The sequence below is a fragment of the Labeo rohita genome, chromosome 16 (assembly GCF_022985175.1).
Source record: "Labeo rohita strain BAU-BD-2019 chromosome 16, IGBB_LRoh.1.0, whole genome shotgun sequence".
NCBI classification, from domain to species: Eukaryota; Metazoa; Chordata; class Actinopteri; order Cypriniformes; family Cyprinidae; genus Labeo; species Labeo rohita.
In genome coordinates, this window is record NC_066884.1 from 23,829,654 (window position 1) to 23,844,913 (window position 15,260).

Sequence of the window (15,260 nt, forward strand, 5' to 3'; positions counted from 1 at the left end):
GAGTTTGTATGGGAGCGCTTTGGCTACACAGCTGTAATAGTGAATGGAAGCACTGACTGACGCAGCGCTGCCTGTAACCTGCGTGTGTTTCCCATGAGAACACAGTCATTTCACACGAAGTTTCATCCTATTAATGTTCTGGCATGGTCCAACCTCACTTAAATTTAGAATCAGAAGTAATACCGCAGTAATCAGGGTTGAACATGAACAAAGCATATAGAGCTTAAATGTGGGACTGTTTTTACATTGTGTGTTTAGTTTATTGCCATGGATGAAACACAATGAAACACGTTTTGGAATCCCGTCTGTCAACATTTCAAGCAGAGCTTGTTGAAGCAGAACCTGTTCTAAAGCTCTATTTTGTGCTTTGTTTTTGTATCTCCACGTATATCACTTTCACCATCAGTATTACAATACAAGTGCAAAGACTACATGTATATAGATATATATAGATGCAGATATATCAGATGTCACTCTGTATCTCACAATAATGTCTTAGTAAGACGTTTAAATGCTTTTTCTTATTGTCTCAAGATTAAAACTCTAGCTGACTGTATATTCAAATATAATAAATACATTTTAACATGACTTATCAAGACAATCAGGATTTAAATCAGAAATTGATTAAAATAACACAAAATTATTAAAATACTGTTAACACTAAGTTGCTTTCATTTAGTAAATGCTCGTTTTGAAATATTAATAGTATAACATTTAATTTTACACTTACCTTGTAAAAATCATTAAGTATTTAACAGCAAAAAGACATCCTGAAGGAAGATATTGTTTGAATTATACAAAACGTCTCATATTTACTAAAATATGATCAGTCGGAGGGCAGAAAGCATGCAGATTTTTCAGCAAAGTTATTATTATTTAATTTTTTTTCAATTTAGAGGTCTTAGAAATTAATGTATCAAGTACAATACAGTCAGTGTTTAAAGAGTTAAAATTAATTATAGACTAAAGCATACAACTGACAGTCGTTCTCCTTTGGTGGCCAAGATTTCCTGCCTGGGAAGAGAATTCAAGGATGCTGCAGCTGAGCCATGAATCACATCACATCACTTCCTTTGAGCGCAGCTTACGTCACACTAAAACACACTATCACTAGGGTTACTAATACAATGATGAATGGCTGGAAGTGTTGCCAGTACATGAGATCACACAAAATACCCGGCATTACTCAAAGAATGTTTTTTTACTGGATTAGAGAAGCCGTTTACATAAATGAGTCACTAAATCAATCTAATTTTATTTTTGCAGTGCCAAAATAAGTCGGTTAACAGTATTTAAACGGATCTACATTTGCTCCCTTGTAAACTTCCCAGATTTCAAAAGAAATAATTGGCCTTATTGTTGTATTTAGGGGGTTAAAAAGCTTTTGAGCTAAGAAGTATATCAAAGTAAATAGTGTACTAACATTTTAAGTGTAATAAATGCAAAGTAGATTTGTTAAATATCAGAAAGCATAAATATCTATTCAACACTTATCTGACCAAGACACAATAAGCTTTCCAGAACAAGTTTTTATCTTATGTAAACATTTTGATGAAAATGTTGCCACCCAGTGGTGTATCCTTAAAATAGTTTGGTCTTAAATTAAAACGAATTGAATTAAATAAACGGAATTAACTATACTATACAAATTTATTAAAAATAAACAATAAATAAATCTATAATAAATCTGTTATTTTTTTCGTTATTTTTTATGGTAGCCTGTTAATAAAATAAAACGTAATCGGACTTTTAATTTGAAAAATTAAGCTAATGTTATTTACTAAATTGAGTTAAAATTAATATAAGCTATATACATATACAATTAAAAAAAAAGATAAATCAATCTATCAAAAAAGTTTCTTTTTACGGTAGACTGTTTAAAATAAATAAAACACAATCAGCGACTTTTAATTTGAAAATCAGCTCGGCGGCTGTACGCCTGTGCTGTGTAGTGTTGCTGCTTGTTGTGTGTCGGAGAATGTCTGACAACGCAGAGTCTCCTACAGAAAATCAAAAAGATGAATCTTCGATACAACACACTGCCACTGAACACAGTGGGTCGTCGGATGAGAAGAAAAAGAGTATGGTTTTAGAATTACATACATGATTTGAGAAACGGTTATACATTAATTTCTAAACGCTGTTGCAGTGTTTATTTCGCGCAGCTTATTAGCAAGCTACTTCCGCGATTTCGCAAAGATTGACTGTTTTGCCAGCCAATGAAGTTGCGGTTTGTTTATCGGCAGCCAATGGCTGGCCAAGTAGGCAGTTGCTTTTTTTACCATGACAGGGATTGTTAGAGTTGTAGTTTTTCATTAGTTTAAAGAAAGTTAGGCGTAAACGCTAGTTTGATTACTTTAATGGTTTAAACTATTCTTATAGTGGGGCTTTTGGTAATATCTTATCACCTATTCAACCATAGGAATATTATTTCACATTTAATTGCTTCGGTGTAAACCTCTTTGTGGAGTCAGATACTTGTACATTTTTACTTAACTTCCTTTCAGTTTTCAACATTTCAGCATCAAACAATAATTAGCAGACCCTTGTGAGAAAGTCTGAATGTGCACTTGTAGCATACTTCAAATTTTAAAAAATATATTTAAAACTGTACTTACAGATAATATAATATGAATTAATTAAAAGGCCAATGTTTTGATGGTCTACAAATTGTCCAAATATGTTGTACTTGACTTTATTCTTATTGTATGTTTCAGTTGATGTGCTCTTGAAGGCGGTCGGGGATACGCCCATCATGAAGACCAAAAAATGGTCCGTGGAAAGAGGGAGGACAGTACAGTCACTCTCTCAGTTTATCGCACGCTTTCTCAAACTGGATGCTAGTGAACAACTGGTATGTTATTTATCTCCACTATGGCACCTCATTACATTAAATAGCAGTGTAAGGCCGGGTGGGTTGTGCCTCCTCTGCCAGACCAGACCAATGCTAGATCACAACCACTCATTTTAGCAGTATTATATGTGACCAAGGACCTCAAAGTATATGTGATCAGTCATAAGGGTCAAAGCTGAATAAATAAGGTTTCCATTGATGTATGGTTTGTTAGGATTGGGCAATATTTCACTGAGATACAACTATTTAAACTATTTATATGAAATCTGAAATCTGAGGGTGCAAAAACAAAATCAAAATATTGAGAAAATTTTTAGTTAATAGGTAGTATATATTATATACATAAATATAATGTATATGGGTCTAAGATGAGACATCTGTTTTGGTGTCTGCATATTAAATGCAAGTGCAAGTTTTTACTTTGTTTCAGATAACTTTTGTGAAAATAAAATGTCAAAATAAATAATAAGTTAAATAATATACCACTGTTATTCAGAGTAACACATATATTTACACTCTAAAAAATGCTGGGTAAAATATGGATGTTTTAAATGTTTAACCCAACCTTTGGGGTTGTTTTATTTAACTCAACTATTGTGTAAAAATGGCTATATAGCTGGTTTAAAATGAATCCAAAATAGGTTGTAAATCAAAAATCAGACACATAATTACTAGAGGCATCAGCAATAATCAAAAGGTGAACATTTATTAATAAGCGATTTAAAAATATATATTATTTAATTATTATTTATTCAACTTATTAATAAATGTTCATTTATTGAACATAATAATAAATGTCAGTTTCCAACCTGTTTTGTGTTCATTTTAAACAATAGTTGAGTTTAGTTAAAACTACCGTTAACATAACGTAAACATTTAACCCAACTGCTGGGTCTGTCCACATTTCACTCAGCGCTGGGTTGTTTTTAACCCAGTATTTTTTAGATTTTATGTAAAAATGAAATAACTTACTCATTCTGACCTTATATACAAAAGAAACTGTGATCATACTGCATTTTATTATATTATAAATTATTAAAAACTTCTTGCTGACAAATGGGTAAAACAGTTGTTTGTAGGATGGTGGCAAAGATTTAAAATTACAATTAATTAGTTTTTAAGAGCTGCAGTGTGATCCTCAAAAAGTCTTTTAATGATTCTTGTTCATGATAGTCACTATTTTTTGCACAGAAAAATAAAATTAAACAGGACACATTTTAATGTATTGAATTAAATAATTATTACACAAAATTAATGTTCATTATAATTGTATTTCATTTTGCAATAATTATAATATAAATACAATATTATATACATAATGTATGTATGTTTACATAAAAATGTGTATTTATGAACCTAAAGTAATATTATTCATGAAATCAAACTGAATTTTTCTTCGTATTGCTCTTCTGTACTGAATGCTTTATCTTTTGCTCTTCCATCAGTTCATTTATGTCAATCAGTCATTTGCTCCATCACCAGACCAAGAAGTGGGTGTGCTTTTTGAGGTATGAGGTTTTTTTGGTTTTGTTTTTTGTTTTTGCCAAATGCGTCTCAGCCCCATCTGGCTTTATAGGAAAATTGCAAGTTGACTAAAATCTTGTCAGACTGCCATATTTAGCAAGTATTCATCTTACAGTGTTTAAAGAAGGGTTATAATAGGTTATGCCATAATAATAGCATTTTAGTTTATTCCATTTCTACGAAGAAACAGTGCGTTTCCCACAGTGTGTAACTCAATAAACCTTGTTGTTCTTCTCTGTTTTACAGTGTTTTGGAAGTGATGGTAAACTAGTTCTCCATTACTGCAAGTCTCAGGCCTGGGGATGATCATGCAACTTTTCTTTTTCTCCCCCTTTCTCCCTTTGATTTATACACCTGTATACATACAGTATCAAAAACATCACTCACACATCATGATTGTTTTTATAACTTATTGATTTTTCATGTGTTGTTTTTTGTAAATAATAAAATGTAAATAATATTGTAAAACAATGCAATATCTCATTGGATATTTTTTTAAGTAGAGTGATTGGAAGGAATCGATGCAAATCATAACGCGTTTAGCAACAAATTCTGATGGATGTTTTTCATATTTAAGCTCATGTTGAAGTGATTTACAGGGACAAGTACAATATGTGATTCTCAGGAGTACAGAGTGATTACTTTTCACTGGAGGGGTGGGTAATGTCCCAGGAGAGAACAGGTCACATGTAAGGGGGGTGGTCGAGACACACAGGGGTGTGAAGAATAGGTGGGACAGAGAGATGTTTAAAAGGGCACGGTGGAGCAATGTAAAAGAAGACAGGATAGAAAGATGGGGACGGCGCTAACAGATGGACTGAAGAGGGATTATGGATGCTCTTGGTAGAGTGTGACACCAATTTCCAAGGAAAGGCAGGAAAAGGAGGAGATTTGGGCAGGCTTGTACCAAAAAAAGAGGAAAAGCAGAAATAATCGCAAAAGGATAAGGAGGGAAACTGCATGCTGAATCAAACAGACGAGGACCTTCTGTGGCTAACAACTGCACAGAAGGTGGAAAAAGATAAAAATTAATGGATCGAAATAGGGAGAAAGTATTACGGTGGACATGATGTAAGAAGATTAATGTGCACAGGTAAAAATCAGCTTTTTTTAAAAATCCAGAATATTTGTTGGACAAATTTAATAATGTAACACGTAAAAGGTATTGCTTTCAGATCATGATGCAGTTCAAACGGAAAACATTAAATAAACGGTAGATTCAAGATTTATTGCTTACAATTACAAAATGATTTTAAATTTAGGCTCTTGATTCCAGTTGATCTAACCCTTGTAAATTAATTTTTTGATGTAACCTACAGTAATCTATCCAGTTTTATTCAAATATATTAAACTGTATATTTGAGCTATTTTTAATTAAATGTTTATAAAACTCCATATTTTATGTAAAATGTAAAAATGTAAATGTAGCCTTGAAAGAGTTTAAAAAAAAAAAAAAAAAGCATGCACACCTACAAAGCCCAAACAGATTAAAACAGATTATTAGAGGATTACAAGTAAAGTTAGACTTAATGCAAGAGCTTAACTAATAATTTCATCACGTAACTTCAAACGTAATCCTTCTAATTCCCTCTTTTTCCTTTTCTCATTTTTAATCCTATTCAGGGCTGTACTGGATGATGCGTTAGAGAAAATAAATAATAGTTTCACATCATTTATTCAGCATTACATAAACATGTTTTTATCTCTAGATTATACAGTTTGGCTCATAAGTTTACACACCCCTTACAGAATATGCAAGATAATAATAATTTTAAAAAAAAAAAATAAGGGATAAAAAAAATATTGCATGTTATTTTATATTTTAGTACTGTCCTGAACAACATAACAGATGTTTGTCCTGAGCAGTTTGAGAAATATTGTCCAGGTCCTGCATATTATTTGGTTTTCTAGCATCTTCTGCACATCTAAACCTGTTCCAACAGTGACTATATGATTTTGACATCCAAAACTTTATGCATATGTAAATGTGATTGTAAACTTTTGACTTGGGTGGTGAAATTTATTGTGTTTTAGGAAACAAGTAAATATCATATGTAGCTTTTGAAGGGCAGTACCAAATACTAAATATTAAATATAGTGCTTAAAATATGATCTTTAAACAAACCAAGAAAATTTGCACATCATCCTATTCAAAAGTTTACATCCCCAGTTCTTAATGCACAATGTTTTGAGCATCAGTGAATGTTTTCATGTTTTGTAATAGTTGTATATAATTTCCTCAGTTGTTGTCAGTGTAAAAAGATGGAGCTCAAAATTATACAGTCGCTGTTGGAAAGTGTTTAAAATATGCAGAAGATGCTAGAAAACCGAAGAATGTGTAGGACCTGAAATATTTTTTAAAATAACTACATACAAACAACATAACATACAAAAAGTATGTCATCCATCATCCAGGTAATAACGCACATTAAGATAACTAAAAAACAACAATGCCTCTTAATATTTTCCCTATTGTTTTGTTATAATTTTTAAAAACTTGAATATTCAACAATGGGAATGTAAATCTGTGAGTGGAACTGAATATGACTGATGTGAGAAGAAGCAATAGTAAATAACCATAAGGCTTTTTAGTTCGATAACGTAAAGGAAGTTTTGGGTATTTATTAACCTCTGATTTGCCTATGGTTTTCAAAGCTGCATAAATCAAAAATATAAAGTACTCGGATAATATCTAATAAAGCAATTTAATGGGATTAAGTGATGAATTCTATTACAGCATAAGTAATCGACTTCATAAAATATATATACAACAAACAAACAAACAAAAAAACAAATATTAAAATAATAATCTATATAATGATATACTAGCACCAGGAAGCATTAATGCTAGTCTAGTGATAGTATGTGTTTATGTGGTTATATGTCTTTTAGAACTCTTAAAGGATATTTTAATTTTCTTTAAGTTGTTTTGGATAATAATCATCTGCCCAGAACAAAGTGTAATGTATAAGCTTGTGACATATGTTGTTCTTTCCTCTCTTACTAAAGGTTCTTCCCTGATCTGACCCTCTCCTTTAATAACTCCACATCTTCATTTATCCTACCATCTGTCACAGGGATCTCTTATTTATTTCTGCTTTATATAATTTTCTCATTTTCATTCTCATCCCCAAAGATTTCTTGTGCTTGGTTACTGATCCCTGTTTGCCCTTTATAAAACCTGCTCTGCCTTCCCTTTGGGTAGCATGTTGGACCACATGTCCAGGCGTTCTCGCTCCCTGCTCTCTCTTTTCCTGACCTCCCTTGCCCTCGCTTTATCTGTGCTGGCTTTCTGTACGTCTTACTGGTGTGAAGGAACGCACAAGGTGGTCAAACCTCTCTGCCTGTCACCTGTCAAGATGAAGAACTGTGGCCAGAACAACAGTGAACCTTACACTACAGGTACGATGTAGTCTTCTGGTTTTATGTTACCTGTGTGATAAATTACAATCAAGCTGATATTCAGACCAACGATTCAACGATCATGACTGCAAGTATGACATTAAAGGAATAGTTCACCTAATAATTAACATTTGCTGAGATTGCACTCACCCACATCTTGGATGGATTGAGGTCAGGGTCAGAAATGAACTTTTCCATTAATTAATTGATTTCAAGAGGTATTTTTTTATTTTTTACATTTGTGAGGGCAATTTATATAATGACCTTATTATTATAAAAACCATACTATGTTACTTTAATCAATATTTTAAACTGATGTTTAATAATAGTAGACTGTTTAAAATTGTATCTAAATTATACATGAAAAACAGGAGTTCATATAGGATTGCAATATTATGCCAAAAATCAGTATTGTAGATTATTGCTCTTTATATTGTAATAATGATTATTAATATCGATACAGAACACAATATTAAACATTTTTGTTTCGTTTTGGGCGCTTCACATTCCAGCTTCATAGACAAACATGCTGGTCTAATGGCGTTAGCCAGGTCTAGCGCGAGTTATGCAAAAACTCCTGTTATAATCACTGAAGGTACTACATTCATCTTTTATTTACATCGTACCTACTCTGTGTTGTTTACAATGACGGAATTCGCTAACGTGCACAATCAATAGCAGCTCCGGCCAGGGTTGCCATGTTTTTGCTGCTCAAAACTAGCCCAGAAGTGTTTCGAGGGGGTCCTCAGTAAAAAAGTCGCGTTCTGGGGGATAAAATACACATTTTTTTCAGGGTTCCCTTGGTAAATTCGTATTTCAGGGGCTAAATATGCCGTTATTGGCGTCGCTTCAACCCGCGAACATCAAAAACTACCTGCAGCAACAGTGTTAAAGTAGCCCAATTGGCAACACTGGCTCCGGCGTTTTGAGCGCTGACTAATCTAAGGACATCTGATTGGCTAATCCATTCCTAAGTTCAACAGAAACGCGTTTGATTGGTTATAAGGCTCAACGCTAAATAGCATTCGATGCAGTGTGAGCAGGTCTAACATGTTGTTTAATTTTGCAGGGGCATTTTGTGACTCTTTGTCTTGAATTTATGGGGCTTTTTTGTTCGTTTTGGTGGCATTTTTGCCACCACCCCTTGATAATTTCCATCCCTGCCTGAGGGGTGAGTAAATGTTCAAAAATTTTTAATTGTTGGGGGGTGAACTATTCCTTTATGGATTGGACAGCTTAAAATTTAAGTCTATATTGCCATTTGTTTTGGCTAATGATCTGCCAACAGAAATAGTTCCAAATGAGAGCCCAATTAACTTTTGCACATTTTAAGCAGTGCTACTAATGCTACAAACAGTGGTTCTCATTCAGGTTACTGTCAGGCTAATTAGTTGTCCTCTTTTTTTGTTCAGAAAGCCCCACCCCGGATCCACGGAACCCATTACCAACTTTATCATCAAAGCGAAGGGAGGAACTGGCCAGGATTCGACAAAGACAACTGGCCAATGCAGTGCACTACATTTGGGAGACGGGAGAAGACAAGTATACCTTCAGATATTTCCACACAGGATTTTGGGAGTCCTGTGAAAAACATGCTGATGGTAAGAAAACGTCCCATCAAGAGACATTAAAAAGAGTTCACCCAAAAATAAAAAATGTACTCACCCTGTTGTTGTTCCAACCTATAAACCACAAAAGGAAATGTTAGGCTGGACCTTCATGCTGCTCTTTCCCATGTAATGAAACTGAAAGTTGTCCATTTTCATTCCACAAAATTAATTGTCAAATTTGCTGAATCGGTCACACTAAACAGGAATTCTCAATTCTGGCTCCTGAGATTCACTTTTCTGCAGAGTTTAGCTTTACCCTTTAGCAAACTCACCTGCCTGTAACTTTCTAGTAATCCTGAAGATTTTGATTGCCTTGTTCAGGTGTATTTGATTAGCTGGAACGTGGAGCTTCGAGTCCAGAGTTGAGAACCCCTTCTTACTGATGTCAAAACTGGTGTGGCAAATCTTTAATGCGCTATATTTCAATATAAGCAAATGTGGACAAAATTTCAGAAATGCAACAGATGATTTAAAAACAATTTATTATTTGTCTTATCCTTTCACAAATCTATCAGAAGTCTTTAGAGGACTTATGGGCCATTCTACAGAATTGGTTCAAAGTCAAAGTTGGAAACATCTTGGAAAAAAAAATGTCTTTTTCCACAAATTTTGTATGTATGCAAATTGTATAATATCCAAGGTACACATTTCTATTAATTGTGCGGTTAATTCTCATATTGTATTTTCAGAAAGTTTTGAAATATCTGTCCTCTCATCAAATTTGTCACTACCAAAAAACAGTAATGTATAATTTCATAAGAAGGGGTTTTGCTTACAACTTCCTTGTAAATACATTTTTTTTCTATTTTATTACAATTTTTTTTCAGAGGTAAAGCAATAATAATTACAATTTTAATAATATTTCAAGTGTGATTTTAATAATATTTCAAGTGTGTTTTACCCGATTTCTGACATGCCTAAAACAATTTACCTCAAAAATCTACTCACACCTTGTAACTATGAGAGAGAGGGACACATGAATATTTCCTGATCATAAATGTATGGGGTGTTGTTAAAATTAGTCTCAGCCAATGGACTAAAACATGCACTGTTTCGGTAGTGACATGAAAAAGCAGGACACGTTTTTTTTACGTAAAGTTTCATAATTTACAAAGAAAATATAAAATAAATATACATATTTTTAAACTTCTTTAAAAAAAAAAAAAAAAAAGCAACAATGGATTTTTAAATGTTCAATATTGTTTTCAAAAGTTGAAATGTAAAGGTTAGGGCTCGGGACAGCCACCTCCCAGCTGAAAGTACCCAATAAATTATGACTTTATATGTATTAAACTTACTGATATTTTAAATATTATTGTGACTTTCAATAGATAATACAAGGATCTTTGTAAACATCTTAGATTTGAATTTTTAAATGCTTTTTAAATGTGTTTTTTTGGTTGTTGGGACATCAGTTTGCACAGTTTTGCAATTTTATAGTGCCTTTGACATTTTAATTGACAGTCCCTGCTTAACTTCACTTTTATTTCTTGGAAAAGAGCTGCATGAACACTCAGTCAAATTTATCCTTTTGTATTTCATAGAGGAAAAAAAGTCATAAATTTGAACCATGATGGTAAATGACACACATTTCATATTTGAGCAAACTATTACTATCAGTTTCATTAAATTGCAGTTTTTACGATCATTTTGGCTCTAATTTTAGAATCCTAATGCATTTTTAAAAACTTCAAGTTTGAACAATGTCGATAACCAAACAGTTAACGGTAGCCATTGATGTCAATCGTATTGTTTTTTACATTCTATGGAAGTCATTGGCTACCATCAACCAACAAAATATCTTCTTTTGTGCTGAAGAAACTCATACAGGTTTAGAACAAGTGAAGGATGAGTGAAAAATGTCAGAATTTACATTTTTGTGTGAACTACCCCTTTAAGAGTAATAAACGTTATTTATCATTTAAAGCAGTTTTTGTAAATTGATATTTAGATTATTGTACTGAAATGAATAAGACAGTAATCTCAGATGCAGTGTGTGAATTGCTTTTTAAAACAGGAATACTTCATGTTATGGTGGTAATGAACATGTAAAAGGTGATGAACAAATGAACTCCATCTTGGAGGTTTATGTGTATTGTATCTACACAACTGCTACCAAAGTAATTGTAAAAAAAAAAAAAAAAATGATAATCATAATAAATCATCAAAATCACACACCAATTTTAAAATGCTTCTGATCTGTCATATAATTATATTGTTGAGTGTGTCAGACATTGGATTTCATTGGAATTCTTGTTTATTCTGTTACCTTACAGGAGAACGATGTCGCCGGTTCTTGGATCTTACTCCTGGAGAGACTCATGGTGAGAGTGCAGTGTGTGTTTGTGAAATGATCTCTGCAGAATGATATAACCAATGATGTGTGTAGGTGTATCTCTACCTTCAAGTCTTTCTGTGTTTGTACAAGATGTGCTTATATAAGTGAACTGTGTGCATGTGTTCCTCTCTGCCTGCTGCAGGTGTTCTGTGGTTGTCAATGATTGCTGAGTTCATGTACATCAGTTTGTTGGGCATGGGCTTTCTACTCATGTGGGTGGAAGTGTTGTGTGCTCATAAAGAAATGCATGCACTCAAAATCAACGCTTTCGCAGCCATATGTACAGTGCTCTCAGGTAAGCCAGCTGTCCTTGGTTCTCTCTTGTGGCACATTTTGGTATTGCAGTCTTTGGTAATTATTGCTAATGTATAATATTTTGGCTTCCCCCTACTTTTTTCTTTCAGGGCTGTTAGGGATGGTGGCTCATATGATGTACACTACTGTATTTCAGCTAACTGTGATTGTCGGGCCCAAAGACTGGAGACCTCAGACGTGGGACTACGGCTGGTCATTTGCGTGAGTACACTTACATGTTAAAGGAGAAGTCCACTTCCAGAATAACAATTTACAAATAATGTACTCACCCCCTTGTCATCCAAGATGTTCATGTCTTTCTTTCTTCAGTCGTAAAGAAATTATGTTTTTTGAGGAAAACATTTCAGCATTTTTTTCCATATAATGAACTGATATGGTGCCCTGATTTTGAACTTCCAAAGATGCAGTTTAAATGTGGCTTCAAACGATCTCAAATGCGGTTATAAACGATCCCAGCCAAGGAAGAAGAGTCTTATCTAGCAAAATGATCGGTTATTTTCATAAAAATAGTAAAATGTATATACTTTTTAATGCCAAACCCTCTTCTTGTCTTACTCTGCCTGGACTGTTTTTGTTCCTGTTCATAACAGTTAGGGTATGTTAAAAAACTCCCATCTCATGTTCTCCCTCAACCTCGAAATTGTCCTAGATCGCTGTTTTACCTTTTTTGTTAAGGGTGTTTGATCTTCTATGCATGTTCACTTTTCAGTAGCAAAGACTGGGTCAGTACTTCTGCAGTGATGTAGGATGATTTCAAAATGATTTTTGAAGTTGAGGGAGAAAATACAATAGGAGTTTTTCGACATACCCTAACTGCCTTGAGTCAGAATACACACAATATATTTTCATCCAGTTTATGTATAGTAAAGTTTGGCTTGATTGTGATTAGATTAATAATAGAGTTTATTTATATAAGCTTTATAGATTATTATAGAAATGCTAATAAACACTAATTTTCCTTTCTTTTACATGCTCCTTTTAATCGGTTCTCAACTCCAAGGCTGGCATGGGTGTCTTTCAGCTGCTGCATGGGTGCTGCAGTTATGACCCTTAATTCTTACACAAAAACAGTCATTGAGTTGCGTCACCGCCAGAGGCTTCGATTAGAGGAAGCCCGCGCTACAAGCCACGCTCCGTCCTATGATGAAGTGGTTCCTGGAGGTGGGCTGTACTCTGTTAGTGGCCTATTACAGTGTCCAAATGGGATGATAGACTCTATGTGGGCATCTGATAGGAGCATGGGACTGGTGCAAGAGAGGGATGTGCCCACCCTGGTTTTGGTTGGAGGATGTGGACAGGATTCGTGTGAGGACTGCGAGAGAGAGATGGATGAGATGAAAGAGGCCATGAATGGAATAGATTCTCCTTGTTAAACATGGATGATGTGAGTTGAAGGGATAGTTCATGCAAAAATGAAAATTTTGTCATTGTTTAGTCACCATCATGTTATTTCAAACCTGTATGATGGAGCCCAGTGGATGGAGAAGAAAAAAATCTTAAAATATCCACAGAAGAAGCTCATACAGATTTGGAATGACCTGAGAGTGGGTAAATGATGAGTTTTCATTTTTGGGTGGAATTTCATTGTAATTAGTTTTTACAACAAAGGCCTTGTATGTTTTGTTTGCCTGATTAACTGACTGACTAGCAAAAACTGTCTATGCAAAATGTCTGTATAGATGATTTTTTCAGGTATGTCTGTGGCTGAAATTCAGTCAGTATGAGATACTGTACTGTGTGTAGACACACAGTAGGTGTGAGGATGTTATCATCTTCTGTGTGTGAGTAGATTTACAAGTGTGAGGATTCTGGGAAATGTCATTTATATATTGAAAGGTATGAGATTTTTGAGTGGATTACACTGAGATTACACTGAGACAAAGCCTGTGTTATTTTCTTGTTTTATTTTAACCAGAAAGGTTTTCTGTTACATTTCAGATTTCTGCTGTATCGTATAAAAAACTAATAAACAATCTAACAAGCAAGTAAATACTGAAATAAATTCAATACCATATATATATATTCGTACACACACACACACACACACACATACACACACATGTCTGGTTTATTATCTTTGTGGGGACTCTCCATAGGCACAATGGTTTGTATACTGTCCACACTGTATTTTCTATCCCTACCCCTAAACCTAACCCTTACAGAAAACTTTCTGCATTTTTACTTTCTCAAAAAATCTCATTCTGTATGATTTATAAGCTTTTGTACCCATGGGGACCACAAGCCGGTCCCCACAATGTCAAAAATTTCAGGTTTTACTATCCTTGTGGGGACATTTGGTCCCCACAATGTAGCAAGAACAAGTACACACACACACACACACGTTTGTTTTTGTGAATTGTGGGGACTACATAGACTTCTATAGTTTTTATACTGACCAAACAATACTGTTTATCCCCTCACCCAACCCTAAACCTACCCCTTACAGAAAACATGTTTGCATCGTTACATTTTCAGATAAACATCATTTACTATTTTTAATAATTTATTTACATTGTGGGGACCGCAGTATCCTTGTGGGGACATTTGGTCCCCACGATGTAGCAAAAACAAGTACACACACACACACTACCAGTAAGATTTTAAATGTTTTTTTTTTAAAGAAGTCTCTTCTACTCACCAAGTCAGCATTTATTTAATCAAAAGTACAGCATAAACAGTAAAATTTTAAAATATTTTTACTATTTAAAATAACTGTTTTTTATTTGAATGTATTTTAAAATGTAATTTATTGCTGTGATAAAAGCTAAATTTTTAGCATCACAACTCCAGTCTTCAGTGTCACATAATCCTTCAGAAATCAGTCTAATATTCTGATTTGCTGTTCGAGAAACATTTTTTGTTAGTAGTATCAATATTTAAAACAGTTGAGCAATTTTTTTTTCAAGATTCTTTAATGAAAGATCCACAGATCAGCATTTATCTGAAATAAAAAGCTTTTTGGGGGGAAAGAAATTACATATATTTAATACTTTTATTTAGCAAGGATGCTTTAAATTGATCAAAAGTGATGATAAAGACATTTATAATGTTACAAAAGATTTCTATTTCAGATAAATGCTGTTCTTCTGGACGTTCTATTCATCAAAGGAACCTGAAAAAAATTCTACTCAGCTGTTTTCAACACAATAATAAACGTTTTGTGAGCAACAAATCTGAATATTAGAATGATTTCTGAAGGATCATGTGACTGGAGTAA

General features: G+C 33.7%; 2 protein-coding genes across 2 annotated transcripts; both read left to right on the forward strand.

The window, feature by feature from the left end:
• The first annotated feature begins 1,950 nt into the window (after positions 1-1,950).
• atg12 (ATG12 autophagy related 12 homolog (S. cerevisiae)) lies at positions 1,951-4,846 on the forward strand. The gene is made up of 4 exons (XM_051132134.1): positions 1,951-2,081; positions 2,718-2,854; positions 4,300-4,362; positions 4,625-4,846. The coding sequence occupies exons 1-4, from the start codon at positions 1,979-1,981 to the stop codon at positions 4,682-4,684; spliced, it is 363 nt and encodes a 120-aa protein (XP_050988091.1). The 5' UTR covers positions 1,951-1,978; the 3' UTR covers positions 4,685-4,846.
• Positions 4,847-5,028: 182 nt separating this feature from the next.
• Positions 5,029-14,023, forward strand: si:ch211-149k23.9 (germ cell-specific gene 1-like protein). Its single transcript, XM_051132132.1, has 7 exons — positions 5,029-5,471; positions 7,388-7,780; positions 9,193-9,381; positions 11,667-11,714; positions 11,871-12,023; positions 12,133-12,244; positions 13,044-14,023. The coding sequence occupies exons 2-7, from the start codon at positions 7,585-7,587 to the stop codon at positions 13,414-13,416; spliced, it is 1,071 nt and encodes a 356-aa protein (XP_050988089.1). The 5' UTR covers positions 5,029-5,471; positions 7,388-7,584; the 3' UTR covers positions 13,417-14,023.
• The last annotated feature ends 1,237 nt before the right edge of the window (positions 14,024-15,260 follow it).